Genomic DNA, 17,508 nt, shown 5'->3' with positions numbered 1-17,508 from the left:
GGTCTTGTCCACCTCCCGGACAAGATCTTGGTGATGTGGTCGGCTTAGCACCCGACCCCTGGTTGTTGTTGTTGTTCGTAGCTGGTTTCTGATAAGAATTACCGCCATTGCGGTTACCTCCACCCTGATAAATCTGACTTCCCCGGTTAGACCATGACCCAGACGGTCTATTGCTCGCATAACTCTGTGCAGGTCCCTGAGAATAGCTCCCCCGAGCCGATCGTTGAAAAGCTCCCGGTACACTCGTGCACTCATGTCTCTTGTGGCCTACACCGCCACAGCCAAAGCAAGTCATCCCCCAACTACCACTACTACCCACACGGCCACACCCAAAGGAAGCCCCAGCACTGAACCCTGACCCAGCAGAAAACCCTCTAGCTTGATTGTGGTTGCCTTTCTTGTGACTAGATTGGCCACCACCGTCACTCTCAGCCTTTCTTTTCTCAACACCCACTCTCTCCTGAGCCATCTCCACCAACCTCTCAGCTTTCCCAGCCCTCTCATAAGCTTCCGTAACATCAGTAAGGACTCACACAGGTAGCTTATCCATGATCTTAGGGGTCAACCCCCTCTCAAACCTCAGCGCCAGGTTCTCCTCACTCCAAACCCATATCCTCAGCATACCTAGACTTCTCATTAAACTGCTTGTAGTACTCAAAGAATCGACATATCAGATGTCATCTTAAACCCATCAAACTCCTCTCTCAGCTTACTCCTCACATGTTCCGGTACAAACTCTTTCCTCATAGCCCTCCGAAACTCTTCCCAAGGTATAGCAGGTAAGCCCTGGTTCGCATACATCTCCCTAGCACTCACCTTCACCTTATCCCACCACTCGCCAGCTGCTTCCCTCAGGTAGAACGCAGCTTGTTCTACTCTCATCTCATCGGGACAGTGAACCAGGTCTAGTATGTTCTCCATCTCACGATGCCAGTTGTCAAGAAGGTTTGGTTCCCCGGTCCCCTTGTACTCTTTTGGGTTAAACCTCGCTATATAAAGGCTGATCTTAGAGTGATCAACCTCCTTGTCCTTTCCCACTTTCTTTAAGGCGTCTGTAAGAGCATCCTGATGCTCCAACATCTTAACGATATCATCTATGTTCATGATCTCAGCTTTTGCATACAAAGCGTTTCTCTTGGGCGGCATCTTAAAACTATATAAGAAAGGGTAGACATAAACATACGCACTAAAACCTCAAAACACGAAAGCGGACTGCCCAGAACACACTCGATCGAGTGCTTAAACATACTCGATCGAGTAGTGGCTACTCGATCGAGTGCCCACCATACTCGATCGAGTGCCCCGACATCAGACCCCAAACAGACCTTCTGATCTCTAACATACTCGACCGAGTAGCCAGGCTACTCGATCGAGTGACCCCCTACTCGATCGAGTGCTCTATGTACTCGATCGAGTACCCAAAAACCATGATTCTGGTTATAAAAACGTCAAATACCCTCTCGATCGAGTCAGACCCACTCGATCGAGTATCTCACTTACTCGATCGAGTACCCCCTTACTCGATCGAGTCATGCTGACTCGTATATACTACCCGCATGTTATCTCACATATCCCAACATATTCTATGCAACTTTATAAACTCGACATATAATATAGTTAAGCATGCAATTCTACCAAGCTTTTCATATGATCAACAAAACAACTATATCATATTATCAAACGCCACATAGTAAACATCCAACATATTTCTTGTTCAAACAACAGTTCTATATATTTTACCAACCTTTCATGCACAACTCAACCTTCTACTCCAAACATCCAACAATTACAGCATACATCACCACATTCACATACAAACTAACAAACATCACATACGACCTTGACATATACCCCCCCATGTGACCGATTCAAAATTGTAGGGCGAGTTCGCGACTTTAGGACGTCTCCCAAGCCTTTGCATTAGCTCCTACAACCTTTACCCCGAGTTCATTTTAATTGACTCCCTATATTCATTAGATTCATTGGTTACATGTTTCAGGATCGTTGCTCTGATACCATTTTGTAACACCCCTATACTCCAAGTGCCTTACCAGGACCACTCAGGTATAAGGATGCTACCATCTCGGTTACCCGAGGCAATGATAATCAAATAGACAATAACGAAACAACATTTAAATAGGAATACTTTAGCGAAAGGTTACAATCCAAAACCAAAACCAAAATACGAATACAAGTTCTCAAACCAACTGTCTAGCAACTAACTGAAATGTTTATTAAACTACTAAGCTACAGCGGAAGACTTCTATCATCAGACGGTGGCACATCCCAGCTATCCCAGTAACTCGACTCATACCTGCTCAATAACTGCTCACCATCCCCGAATGGATCACCACGATTTTAAAACATTAAACGGGTCAAGTACTAATCACACAATTTATATAAACCAACAACACAAGAAACAAAAGACTCAATCATCACGGATATTCTCCGAACTCCAAACCCAACTCCACAATCCCGACTACACACTAAAGTGTGTAGCCCCGCTGAGTTCCCATCGCACAGTCACTCCTTGCGCCGCGGTGGGGGACCGCAGCCGTTCCCATCTAAGCCCCGCTCATCTCCATCGAGCGATAAACCCAAATCCATTAATGTGCACATCCCTTCGGTGGCGGGTTCCACAGAAGGCGAATCATGGGCGTGAAGCCACTCCGCAAGTGACTCCACTCGGCCCGGGATGCACCCGAAGAACACAGACAGATACAATCAATCACGGCTACAACCAACAATCAAAGCCAACAACCGTCACAATACGAGTATGATAATATTCAACAATCACAAACACCAATCAACACATCATGGGACTAATACTGAGTAGGGAAACCCTACCTGGAAAGCACAACACAATCAGATGATCTCACAGCTGATATCAAAACTCTTCCTCTACGAATCCTCCTCCTAACATACAAACATATAATCACTACCAATCACAAAATACAACAAAACCCTCAATTCCCAATATTAGGGTTTAACGAATGTAAAGAGAGGGGATGTTTTAGAAAATGTTAGAGATAGAGAGAGAGCGTGCGAAATTAGAACGATAAACCCTAAACCCTAAAAACTTACAAAAAATCAATCAAAATCCTTAATTTTCCTCAAAAAATTCCAAAAATATGTCGATTAATTGTTCAGATATTGAACAATTCCCTCCTCTAGTCTCTTCTGTATCGAAACATGCTTCAAGTTCCAAAAATTCTATGCCAGAAATCCCAGTGGGTGCTGTTGTTGGAGGGCCTAGTGCGGACGATGTGCAGAAGACTAAGAACGTGAATGAAATAGTTGGTGTGCAACCTTATGATCTGGATTCCATTCAGGAGGAGCCGGAATGGCAGGTTCAGAAGAAGCGTAAGGGCAAATCACCATTAACTGTGATTGAAGAGGAGCCTTTGAATTTGCCGAGGTTTACTGCTGAGGATGTGAAGGATGAACTAGAGTATTGGCAAAATTCTGTGTTTTGCTTCATTCTAGGGGCTAATCCTCCTGTCGAGGTGGTGGACGGCTTCATCAAGCGAATCTGGGGGCATCTTCCAATTGACAAGGTATCTTTCCTCCCCAATGGGGTGTTCCTTGTTAGGTTTAATACGAAAGCTGCGAAAGATCGTGTCTTGCAGCAAGGACATTACTTATTTGATAACAAACCTTTGATTGTTCGACCCTGGAGTCCTGATGTTGAACTAAACAAAGATGATGTTAAGGAGGTTCCAGTTTGGGTCAGACTTGAACATTTACCTTTGAAGTTTTGGGGAAAATGTTTACCTAGAATTGCTGGTTTGTTGGGTAAGTTTGTTCAAATGGATGTGGCTACTAAGGACAAGACTAGGTTAGGGTTTGCTAGGGTGATGCTAGAAGTTCCCTTTGGTAAACCTCTCCCTGGGTCTGTGAAATTTATGGATAAAGATGGTCTGGTGGTCACCATTAAAGTTGTGTGGGAATGGAAACCTACCCTTTGCAAGCACTGTAAGGGAGTGGGTCATGAATCTGAGAAGTGTAGGAAAGCAAAACCTAGCCAGCCTCAGCAGAATAAGAATGCTAAGGAGGTTCAGAAGCAATGGAGGCCAAAGGTATCACAGGGGCGTCCAATTGCTCCAGTGGTGGTGCCTGTCTCTAATGTTTCTCCTACTGAGACTGGTCTGGTTACACCTCTGGAAAAACCTAACCAGTTTCAAGTATCCTGGGAAAGGAATGGAAAGTATCATGTTGTCAATACTCCAGCCAAAAAGATCATAAGGTTTAGTAGGCATGAGCTGATTGATAAGGGGCAGAGTTCAGGAAAGTTTGGCAAGGATACTTTCCTTGAATCACTGAATACTGCTACTCCTGTTACTGGAATTGGTGTGGTGTGTTTAAATGGTAGTGCATTACCTCCCTCTGGGGGTAATGTATAACTTTGGATTTTGGAATATCAGGGGATTGAATAGCCCATCTAAGCAAAACAATATCAAGTGGTTTCTGCATCAGCATCAAATTGGGTTATTTGGTCTTCTTGAGACAAAGGTTAAACCTTTGTCTCTAAATAATGTAAGGAATAAGTTGTGTGCTTCCTGGAGTTTGTCTACTAATTCTTCTTATCATAAAGGTGGTAGAATATGGGTGTTGTGGAATCCTTCTATGTTTAGTGTTAATTTTCTTGATTATAGTTCTCAGGCTATTCATATGGAGGTTAAAGACTTAGGCACTGGTTATTCTTTTTTCTGTACCATGATATATGCTTTCAATGATGTGACTGAAAGGAAGGCATTATGGGAGGATTTAGGTGCTTATAATAGAAGTTTAAAGGGTCCTTGGGTCATTTGTGGGGATTTTAACACTGTTCTGGTCCCTTCTGAAAGATTAGGTGGTAATTCTACTTTTGAAGAGATGGATGATTTCCAGAGGTGTGTTGCTGATTGTGGGGTTACTGACTGCTCTGCCATTGGATCTTACTACACTTGGTCCAATAAGCAGGAGCCCTCTTCAAGAGTTTTTAGTAGGCTGGATAGAATGCTAGTGAACTCTTCTTGGCTACAGGATAATGCTTCAGCTTATGCTCATTTCTATCCTGAAGGTACTTTTGAGCATACTCCCTGTGTGGTGCAAACTATTGGGGATTCTGATAAATCAAGGAGGAGCTTTAAATACTATAATATGTGGAGTAAGGCTGCTGATTTTAAGAACTGTGTTAGTCAAGTCTGGCATAAGGATTGGGGTGGTTCTCCTATGTTTAATCTGGTCAAGAAATTGAAAAGTCTTAAATGGCCCCTTAAGCAGCTCAATAAGGATAATTTTGATGATGTAGTTAATAACACTGCTAGAGCTAGGCTGAACCTTGAGTTTATCCAGTTAAAACTCGGGGTGATCCTCTCGAATGCTCGATTACTTGAACAAGAATTGGAAGCTAGTGGCGGTGTTCGATATTTAGAGCAAGCCTGTCATGAGTTCTTCTTTGCAAAAATCTAAAGCCACCAGGTTGACAAAGGAGATGACAATACTAGGTATTTTCATAGCATCATTAAAGGCAGGCAAGTTCAAAATAAAGTTATAAAAATTGAGGATTCCTATGGGCATGTGTGTGAGGAGCCTCCAAAGATTCAGGATGCTTTCCTGGATTTTTATGTCAAGCTTCTAGGGACCTCTGAAGATGTGTTAAAGCTAAGTGAACAGGTTGTCAGAATGGGGAAGGTGTGTTCTTCTGATCATAGGGTGTTACTTATGTCTCTAGTTTCTGATGATGAAATTAAGAAGGCCATGTTTTCTATTCCGGGCATAAAGCTGCTTTGGGCTGATGGGTATTCAAGTGCCTTCTTTAAGGATGCTTGGGATGTTGTGGGGGGGGGGGGGGGGGGTCTGTGTGTAAGGCTATTCAAGATTTCTTCCACTCTGGTAAGATGCTTAAGCAACTCAATCATACCCTCATCACCCTCATTCCTAAGTGTGCAATGCCTCAAAATGTAACTCAGTTTAGGCCTATTTCTTGTTGCAATGTGGTTTATAAGTGCATTTCTAAACTGCTTTGTAATAGACTTTGCGAGGTGTTGCTCGATATTATTAGTGATAACCAAGGGGGTTTCATCAAAGGTAGGAGTATTGTAGAAAATATTCTTATCTGTCAGGATATTGTGAGATTATATAATAGGAAGTCAGTATCTCCTAGGTTTCTCATGAAGGTTGACTTGAAGAAAGCTTATGATTCAGTCAATTGGGATTTCTTAGAAGGGATGTTGGCTGCCTTGGATTTCCCTGAGCCTTTTGTTACCTTGGTTATGGAGTGTGTTAGGACTGCCAGTTATTCCTTGGTTCTTAATGGAAATTCCTTTGGGTTTTTCAAGGGTCAGAAGGGGCTCAGGCAAGGTGATCCCTTGTCCCCTCTCCTTTTTACAATCTCTATGGAATACCTGAGTAGAGTTCTTTCTTATGTAACTGAAAATATGGGCTTCAAGTATCATCCCCTTTGCAGTAAACTTAAGCTCTCTCATTTAATGTTTGCTGATGATCTCCTCTTATTCAGCAAGGGTGATACAGCCTCTATTATGGTTCTTTTGAGAGCCTTTGCAACTTTCTCCAGGGCATATGGTTTGCAGATGAGTCCATCCAAAACTAATGCCTATTTCAATGGTGTGCTTGGGGGGGGGGGGGGGGGTTAAAGGCGATATTTTGCAGATAGGGGTTCCAAGAAGGATGTTTGCCTTTTAAGTATTTGGGAATTCCTATTACTGCTGGTAGAATGACCGAGTTCGGTGTCAAGTGTTGATTGAAAAGCTCCTTTGCTAGGATTACTAGTTTTGGCACTAGACACCTCTCTTATTCTGGTAGGTTGGTCTTGATAAATTCAGTCCTCACTTCTTTGTATTCTTATTGGATGAATATTTTTATCATTCCCAAAGGAGTATTGTGTAGACTGAACTCCATTTGCAGAAACTTTCTCTGGGATGGGACCATTGATCATATCAGAGTCCCTCCTGTCAGTTGGGAGAAAATTTGTTCACCAAAGCATAAAGGTGGGCCAGGCATTAGAGATAGTTTTGTGTGGAATACTGCTGCTATTGGTAAGCTAGTGTGGTGGGTCTATTTTAATCCAGATAAGCTGTGGGTTAAATGGGTTAGCCAGATTTATTTAAAGGGACAAGCTTGGCCTGATTATCAACCCAGTGGAGATTTGAGCTGGGGGTGGAAATCTGTTTGTAGGGTCAGAGACAAGATGAGCCAGGGCAATGTTCAGGGGCAGTGGGTTTTGGATACTAAGGGGTACACCTTGCAGAGTGGTTATGAGCTGTTACGTGTGAAGTTTCAGCCTGTGGTTTGGCATAAGGTTATCTGGAACTGGTGGTGTGTGCCAAAACATAGGTTTATTTGTTGGATGATGGTCAGGAATGCTATGCAGGTTAAAAGCAAGCTGTTTCAGCTTGGTATTAGCCCTGATGATCTTTGCCTACTTTGTGGAGGTACTACTGAGACACATGTGCATCTGTTTGAGCAATGTGTCTATAGTAGGAGTGTTCTGCAGGGAATGGCTATGTTGTGTCAGATTAATATCCCATCTGTGAATATTTTACAGTGGGTATGGAATCAGAAATGGGACAAAGCTAGAAAAGGGATTGTGCTGTGTGCTTTCATGGCCTATTATTATCAAATCTGGATGATGAGGAACAGGGCTCGGGTGGAGTTACATTTACCCAGACCGGCTGTTGCTCTCCATCAGGCTAAGTGTAGTGCAAAATTGAGAATTAGTGTGCTCAGTAGTCAGTTAGATCTTTGTACTAGATCATGGTTAGAGAGCATTGATTTATGTAAATAGGGGTTTGTCCCTATTTGAAATTGTTAGTATGTAAAATTGATAGGTTGTAAAACCTTTGTTTGTGCTTAATGGAAACTTACATTTCACCAAAAAAAAAATATTAGGGTTTAACCAACTTTAACGAAATACTATAAAAACGGTACATAGATCTTACCCTCGACGCAAGGATTACAACGGTATAAAGAAAGGTAAAATCCGACCTTCCAAGCTCCGGGATTTGCCAACAATGCGATTGAAGCGAAGAACGTAGTTTGATTTCTCTTTTTGAAAGTAATTAGGTTTAAAAGTGTTTAAAGAAAAGTGACGGAAGTTATTATATACTTAATCGTATTATTAACAAAACCCGACAAATCATCCCCCGTAAACCGGCTACTCGATCGAGTAGCTGAGGTACTCGATCGAGTGCCCCCTTACTCGATCGAGTATCTACGTTACTCGATCGAGTACCCAACAGGTCAGAAACTATTTATAAGACGCAACACACCCTTACTCGACAGAGTAAGGCCTACTCGATAGAGTACCCAGAGACTCACAAATCTGTAGTATTACACTTGGTCCTAGAGAAACTCTCATTTATGGCTAGGTCGTCCTACTACACATGCTTAGTCTAATCCGATTCCGTGTCTCTCGACTTATAGAACGAATTAACAAACTTGATCAATGAGTAAGGCCTTTAAACAAAGATTAAACATGACGATGCAAACATGTGATAGAAACAATTAGACAATATTATAACATCCTTGTTCAACAATTGTAAGAACTACTTATGCATGGTTTCCCTTATTCCCTACACAATTGAATTACTTATGCATAATGGGAACTAATCTAATGACATATGAAATGATAAAGATAAACATACTAAGAAATAACAAAATGATACTAGAAATGAAATTACCTTGACAATGGAAATAGAACTTGAATATAGAAGAACAAATACTTGAAATGGAAATTGTAAGTGAACTTGTAATATAAATTGAAATGCTTAAAGAAATTGTTTATAACATAAAGGAAATGATAAAGGAAAATCTAATCTAACCTAAACTAAGAACTAAAATTAGAGTATAAAAGTAATGTAGAAGGTATGTAAGAAGTGTGTAGGAAGTCCCGGATCAACACCCTTTATATAGGGGTGAAGGGAGTAATGTAAACAATCAAGACGAGGCTAACTCCAATCGGGGTCGTGGCTTTCCAGCTTGTTCTCCTTAATTCCTCTAGTTAATGCCTATGAAATCCAATGCTTAACGATAAATGCCCTATTAAGCGTCCGATAATAATCTTTAAGCTTGGCATCCAATGCCCTCTAGCATCCTAAGCTTCTACCTAGTTGGACTTGATTTCTTGGGCTTGACTTTGCATAAGACTTTATTTTGCATTTTTATTTTAATCCATAGCTTTATTCATGCAAATCTATGTAACACTTCAATGTTGGTCCAACTCATGCTCCACACTTAGCCTTGTATACTAGCTCTTTCAAATTTGTAAGAAATAAGCTCCTAAAAGCTCAACTTTCTACAAAATGTGACAAAACATGCAAAGACAACTTGTAATACCCGGCCTTTGTGGGCCCCGTACTTAGACCTTGGGACACGTGAGAGGAGGTTTAGACCGATAAGAGAGCACTCGGAAGGGAAGGATAGCCTTACACTAGATCTGAGCCTAGACCGATTGGTGTTGCAGCGGATCGAGTGGGTCTATTCGGTCGAGTGAAGGGTACACTCGGCCGAGTGGACTCGGTCGAGTGCCGCTGCTTTCAGAACACGGGATTTAATCCCTTTCTCCCCTAACCCTAAAATAATTTCCACCTTCCTCCTTAACTCTCCAAACTCCCTCCCCTCTCCCTAAAACCCTCAGAAACACCTTCTACTTGGGATTCAAGCTTGGATTAGAAGATCTACCACCTTCCTCTTCATCTCCTTCACCTAGTAAGTAAAGATCTCTCCTTTTCTAGTCTTTAAACTCTAACCTCTGGAGGAATTCGTCATGGGTAATTAATTAGTGTTTAGTTGGTGTATTTGGAGTAATTAAGGGGTGATAATAAGGGGCTTTATAGTGTATATTATTATAGGATGTATTGTGATAGTTATCATGTGATTTGTATAGGATGAGATAGTTCCTTGAGAGGGTTCGGTCCGGATTCGGGTAGCTTGAGGAGATTGCTAAAAGGTAGATTAATCCTACTCGGTTTCAATGATGTAAAGTTATTTATGTTGATGTTGTAGTTAGTCTTGCATAATTAGCGCATTTGCATTATAACATGTTTAGTGGTAATCACATCATTAAGAGGATGATTATGATATGTTGGTTGTGATTCATGTATTGGTCGTCATCACATATATTGGATGAGTTATTATTGTTGTTGTTGTTGTTGTTGTTGATGTTGATGTTGTTGTTGTTGTTGTTGTTGTTGTTGTTGTTGTTGTTGTTGTTGTTGTTGTTGTTGTTGTTGTTGTTGTTGTTGTTGTTGTTGTTGTTGTTGTTGTTGTTGTTGTTGTTGTTGTTGTTGTTGTTGTTGTTGTTGTTGTTGTTGTTGTTGTTGTTGTTGTTGTTGTTGTTGTTGTTGTTGTTGTTGTTGTTGTTGTTGTTGTTGTTGTTGTTGTTGTTGTTGTTGTTGTTGTTGTTGTTGTTGTTGTTGTTGTTGTTGTTGTTGTTGTTGTTGTTGTTGTTGTTGTTGTTGTTGTTGTTGTTGTTGTTGTTGTTGTTGTTGTTGTTGTTGTTGTTGTTGTTGTTGTTGTTGTTGTTGTTGTTGTTGTTGTTGTTGTTGTTGTTGTTGTTGTTGTTGTTGTTGTTGTTGTTGTTGTTGTTGTTGTTGTTGTTGTTGTTGTTGTAGTTGTTGCTGTTGTTTTGGAGACGTAAGACGGTTAGGAGACCGTCTTATGCTTGAGTTGCCTCATGGAGCTTCCCACTCCAAGAGGTATGTGCACATTGATGGCTCGAGTTTGGAGGAACGCGTGTGGGTGAGACACGACGTCTGGCAAGGGATCCGATTGGCTTCCGGACCCGGTACGTCTGGGCGTGTCCCGATACCAGTGTGGTTGTTGGTATGACTGGGCGTGTCCCGGTACCAGTGTGGTTGTCGGTATGCCTGGATGTGACCCAGTACCGTGGTGGTGGTCTTTTAGTATTATGTCATTCACATTAGTAGTCATACTGCATGTTCACACTTTAGTTGTGTCGTCTTTTATTTGTCCATTGAAACTGACGTTTGTTGTATCTATGTATTTGTCACTTGTCTCTTTTGGGGTGACCTATATTGGTCCATATGATGTCCTTTGGTCATATGGGGAGCAGGTTAGATAAATATTGTAGAAAAGTACGCGGGAAATGGGACGAGTTTGATGAGTCACGAGATGAGTATCACTAGTTAGATGGGTATAGTAGCCATGAGTTTTAATTTATTCATTCGTTTATGGTTTGTAATCACTAAACTCGTCATTTATAAAAAAATGTTTCTTTATCGTATCTCTGATTTACTGCCTCGGGAAACCGAGAAGGTAACATCTCCCAATTACCTTGGTCAGGTAAGAAGGGGGTGTTACAATGTGGTATTAGAGCGACGATTTTAGAACCTAAACTAATGAACCAAAGGGAACCTAGGTGTGTCTAATAAAATGAACCCGGCTTGAGTACGATAGGAGATTGGTTTTGGATGAGTGGGCGCCCTCATTTCAAAACTAGTGCCTATTGTCTCGGTTGGTCACTACGTGGGTAGTTAAAAGTATGGGTGAACGCTATGTGGAAGTTGTATAGTTGTATGCTTGCATGAATGTGTGATTTACGTTAGGTTCTCGTATGATATGGTGCTTACCATGATACATGAAAGTGTGGAAGTTGAATGCTAGGTCGTTAAGATTACTATGCTTAGAAATAGTAGTATATGTTGGTATACGAATGATGACTTTGCTTTTGAATTTTACACCGTGTGCTAAATGAATGCATGTTAGTGTATTTGTCGTATATGATTGGTGAATTATGTTGGTAGAGTAGCATTAGTACTACAATTTTATACAAAAGACGGTAAAATGGGATGACGTATAAGCTAACTCGGGTGAGTCAACGAAAGCCGATGGACTCTCGAACCTTCTCTTTGTGTTACAGGGTCTTCATCGTTCTCTTTCGACTCGAAATTTCCAGCCGTAAGCAAACACTCTACCGAGTACGAGTCCGCACTCGACCGAATGACGGTGCACTCGACCGAGTGGGCCATTTTCCAGAGGGTAGAAACTTCTGGAAAATAGGCCACTCGACCGAGTAAACTCCCACTCGACCGAGTGAAAGTTCACTCGACCGAGTGAAATTTCACTCGACCGAGTGAACTCGCCACTCGACCGAGTGGAATTGGGCTGAGAATTACACGGGTTTGATTCCCTTTTTCTTCATTCCTTATCTTCTTCATATCTCATTTTCACCTTATTCCAACAACACTGAAATTCCTCTAAAAATAGTTCTAAAACTACATTTTTGGTGATTTGCTACTTGGCTAAGTTTTCCACTCACAATTTTCGTCTCAAATCTCTCCTAATTAGCAATGTAAGTAGACCATTCTTCTTCTTACTCCTTCATCTTGAATTTGCTACATCTACACTAGTGTGCTTGAGGTGTGTCAATTAATTTCATGGTTTTGCTTAATTCATAGTAACAAATAGCTTTCTACATTATAGTTGTTGCTAAAAATCAAACTTTGTGTCAAACATTTCGGTCATCATCAAGGAAAACGAGATTTTGATGATGAATTTATATGTGGATTTTGGTTATTGTTGATGTGTGTAATTGGACAACAAAGGCTTAACCTTTATTGTTATGAATGTATTTTGTTCAATGTATGAAAAATTCGCCTTAAAACTTCGTCTTAAATTTTCAAATTTTAGACAAGTCCTGCCCAAATTTTAATTTTTTTTGAGTGAAATCTGGTTTAATTGCCTTATAAGACCACCATTCTAATTAGTAATACGGTATGTGGTCTCAAAATGAAATGTTTTCCATCTTAAAAATTGGGTGAAACTCTTAAAGCTTCCTGTATCCATGAACAACTTTGATATTGTCTCCAAAATGGTTTGAGAAGTGTTGATAAGTTAAGAATGTGATGGTTATTATTATTACAATATGAGGTAGGTCAAGAAAGTTTCATCTTAAAAATGTAAATGAATTTATCAAAGTTTAACACTCATTACGTCAAAAACTTCATTTTTATGCTCACTACTTGGTCAAGTATTAAGTTTGGGAATTGGGGGAGAATTTCATCCGTTTTCAAAGGTAGTCACAAGTCTCATTTTTCCTTCTATGCGTTGTGTGTGAATTCTGTTGTCGCATGTCAAGGAACACGAGGAGCAACCGTGGGAGAAGCAACCGTCAACCCCAAATTGAACAGGAGGCACCACCCGCCCTTACCCATCCAGGATATCCGGGGTTAGAATTTGAGAGTGAACCCCATAGGAATACCTTCTTAGCCCTCACCGAGAGACGTATGAACGCCACTAGGTATGTGTCAGAGAGTGCCTTAGAAGGCTTGGGGATAGAGGTGCAGGTGCATGACGTCTTTAGCGTACTTGGAATGGAGGGATTGTACAACTTAGCGGAAATAAGCTACCGCATCCTTAGCTTAGAATTTTTGAGCTCCTTCCTCTACAATTCAAAAGACCACACCGTGAGCTTTCGACTCAAGAACACCTCCTTTCACTTATCTAGTGATGTCTTTGTGGAGCGGCTAGGTGTAGGAAAAAGGACCACCCATACTCTTGACAAGGTGGGGAAGGAAATGAAAGCCACAAAATACATCAACCTTTACACGGGTAACTGCAATACCGACGTTAGCGCCATGAAAATAAATGATGTGGAACACCCTGTTTTGAAAATTTTCTTTCCCCTAATGACCAACCTCCTTTACGGAAGAAAGGACCCTAGTAAACGTAATTCCTCGGAAGTACTACTTCTAAGCTCCTACCTCAATCCATACTATGAGAGGCGTTTTTACTTCAGCCCCGTGTCTATGGTTTGCTTAGCATTTGAAAGGATGACCAAGTCCGATAAGTGCTCCTTTAATTGTGGTGCCCTAGTGACTAGACTACTCAAGAACCTCTTGGGTTAAGAACCGGGGGCAATTGATAGACCCATGAGTACGGAGGTGCCATACTTCGACATTGCCTACATGAAAGGCATGTTTTGGGTTGTGGATAGGAAAGACAAAAAGGGATACTCATGGAGAGTGAACACGGAATTATACGTTAAGCTTCCCGCAAACGGGAGATTGCCCGAAACCTCCCACTTACCTGAACTAGCCCCACCCCGCCCTCCGACCCGATCCTACCTCATTCCCAAAAGCCTTGCTTATACTCTTGATGGTGAAGCGGTACGAGGGGAAACGACCCCGCAACTAGTTAGATGGGTATAGTAGCCATGAGTTGTAATTTATTCATTAGTTTATGGTTTGTAATCACTAAACTCGTCATTTATAACAAATGTTTCTTTATCGTATCTCCGATTTACCACCTCGGGAAACCGAGAAGGTAACATCTCCCAATTACCTTGGCCAGGTAAGAAGGGGGTGTTACACAACTAGAATACAATTTTAGCTCATAAAAACACTAAGGTTAGTGCAAATGACATAAATATTAGAGCTAAAGTAAGGGGTCAAAATGTATATAAAATGGACTTATCAAACTCCCCCAAGCTAAACCCTTGCTTGTCCTCAAGCAAGCACATAATACAATGTATGATAAGGACAAGGGTACGAGCAACAATCATCATATCCAAATGAAATTCCTGTCAAGTAATCTTTAAAGCTTAATGAACCAAATCCCGAAAAAGCGTGGGCATAGGGAAAAAGCAACAACATGGATGAGATTTATATGACGGCGTATCATGAAAGACTTCATATGAACTTTTCGGCCCTTACATGATCTTTTGATTTTGGACTTTCACAGTACACGCAAGCTCTTTTATATGTGAAAGGATATTTATATGAGTAGCACCCACCTATCCTCGACTCATGAGAGTGTGCCCGCAATCTAATATGGTAGTCATTTCAAATCATAAGTCAAAAACAATTAAAATGAAAGCATATAAAAGAAGCAAATGGGTAGAAGAAGGCAATATGTAATGGGCAATAAAGGGGAACATATGAATTATGGTATATGGAGTTAAGTCAAGCTAGCAACAACCAAGTGAAAGGATGCTCAATCCCAAAACTAAACCCAATATTCCAATAAAAATCATAAGAACATTCTCCAAAAGATGATATTACAATATGAGAATTTTCTTAATTTCCACTTCTTCTTCTTTATCTCAATACAATTCATGCTTCTTTTTCTTCTTTTTCATTCATGCGATTTTTTTCATTTTTTGTTTCTTTCTTCTTCTTTTTTTCACAACTCTTTTTTCACTTCTTTTCTTTCATTAACCAATTCCGAAAACTAGCAAATCCGGTATAACCAAGCTCACAAAGACAAAAAATTAGCAAATCCCAAATGAGCACCCTAACACCAATGACATAGCTACTAGCTTAACAAGCTATACAAGTATGATGTAGCTAGATAATAAGATGTAAAACATGTATAAGAAGGGGCTAGAAATGGGCAATAATGTCTATGTGAATGTCTTAAAATGCAAGCATGTAATGAGAGTAATGCTTAAAGAGAAGAAATTAAAACCATACTTGTGCGTCATTGATATAACACACACCATAAGGAGACCTACGCTCACCTAAGTGAGACCGGAAATCCATGGCACGTGTGTCAACTACCTCCTCCATGAAATGATAAATTGGGAACGACAATAAGAGGCATTTCAATAATGAAGGTCGGTTCATCGTCATCGTCATCCAATAAATCAAAATAGTTAGGGTTGAAAGACTCATATTGGGAGGTTAGGAGAGCATGAGGAGAGGAAATATTCTCACATTGGCTTGCTTCCTTTTGAGAAAATTGTTCCAAACAAGCTTGAAGCACTTTGAGCTCCTCTTGGATACGCCACACATCGAATTGGCGTGCTAACTCTCGACATTCGGTAGTCATGGAATCTAAGAAATTTCAAAGTTTCGACCCAATCATGTTGTAGAGACTCCCATTACTCAACTTTAGAGCCAATCCACGGGTCTCAGAATCCACGCTACCAAGCACGAAATGACCCAAGTAATCCCCATCAAGGACATGCTCAAGGGAGATGAGACCATCGTAAAAGTAGTAGAATCGGTCAAGATAGTCATGAAAAGGCTCATCTTGGAGTTGTAGGACGAATTCGTAACTCATTATAAAAGGCCAAGCTTTATTACCTACAAAATAGGCACTAAAACTACAAAGAAACCGTGAGAAGATCTCAAGGAACAAGTGTTCCTCGAGACAAAATAAAATAAGATAAGATTCAACAACTAATTAGCAAACAAAACCGTGCTTCCCGGCAACATCGCCAAAAATTGATAGGCTATCGCACACCTATGCAAAAATAAATACCCTAGACACAAATGAATGTAGTACGTAGGGGTCGAATCCACAGAGAGACGGTAGTTGTAAACTAGTTGTTATGGAGTGAATTTTATCAAGGTCGATTATCGTATGATTGATTGGTTGGATAATGGAAGAAAACAATAATGTAAAAGATATAGTCTAGGGAGGTCGGGTCACACATGCAAATTATATAAATGCTTAAATTAACTATAGGAGTTGATGAATCGTTAATTGTTTAGACTTAGAGACACCCACCTCTCGATATTAGTGTCAACCATAGACCGGGTCCTAGAGAAACTCTCGTTTATGACTAGGTCGTCCTACTACACATGCTTAGTCTAATCCGATTCTGTGCCTCTCGACTTATAGAACGAATTAACAAACTTAATCAATGAATAAGGCCTTTAAACAAAGATTAAACGTGACAATGCAAACATGTGATAGAAACAATTAGACAATATTATAACATCCTTGTTCAACAATTGCAAGAACTACTTATGCATGGTTTCCCTTATTCCCTAGACAATTGAATTACTTATGCATAGTGGAAACTAATCTAATGACATATTAAATGATAAAGATAAACATACTAAGAAATAACAAAATGATACTAAAAGTGAAATTACCTTGACAATGGAAATAGAACTTGAATATAGAAGAACAAATACTTGAAATGGAAATTGTAAGTGAACTTGTAATATAAATGAAAATGCTTAAAGAAATTGTTTATAACATAAAGCAAATGATAAAGGGAAATCTAATCTAACCTAAACTAAGAACTAAAATGAGAGTATAAAAGTAGTTTAGAAGGTATATAAGAAGTGTGTAGGAAGTCCCAGATCAACACCCTTTATATAGGGGTGAAGGGAGTAACGTAAACAATCAAGAAAGGGCTAACCCCGATCGGGGTCGTGGCTTTCCAGCTTGTTCTCCTTAATTCCTCTAGTTAATGCCTATGGAATCCAATGTTTAGCGATAAATGCCCTATTATGCGTCCGATAATGATATTTAAGCTTGGCATCCAATGCACTCTAGCATCCTAAGCTTCCACCTAGTTGGACTTGATTTCTTGGGCTTGACTTTGCATAAGACTTTATTTTGCATTTTCATTTTAATCCATAGATTTACGCATGCAAATCCATGTAACACTTCAATGTTGGTCCAACTAATTCTCCACACTTATCCTTGTATACTAGCTCTTGCAAATTTGTTAGAAATAAGCTCCTAAAAGCTCAACTTCCTACAAAATGTGACAAAACATACAAAGACAACTAGAATACAATA

The 17,508-nt window shown here is 40.3% G+C and overlaps 1 protein-coding gene across 1 annotated transcript; it reads left to right on the top strand.

Moving 5' to 3' along the window:
- Positions 1-3,131: 3,131 nt before the first annotated feature.
- Positions 3,132-7,789, top strand: LOC141607861 (uncharacterized). The gene is made up of 5 exons (XM_074427209.1): positions 3,132-4,355; positions 4,477-5,432; positions 5,517-5,783; positions 6,017-6,609; positions 6,879-7,789. The coding sequence occupies exons 1-5, from the start codon at positions 3,132-3,134 to the stop codon at positions 7,787-7,789; spliced, it is 3,951 nt and encodes a 1,316-aa protein (XP_074283310.1).
- Positions 7,790-17,508: the final 9,719 nt, after the last annotated feature.

This window comes from Silene latifolia, chromosome 10, assembly GCF_048544455.1.
Source record: "Silene latifolia isolate original U9 population chromosome 10, ASM4854445v1, whole genome shotgun sequence".
NCBI lineage: Eukaryota > Viridiplantae > Streptophyta > Magnoliopsida > Caryophyllales > Caryophyllaceae > Silene > Silene latifolia.
This window is presented reverse-complemented; position numbering and strand designations above follow the sequence as displayed.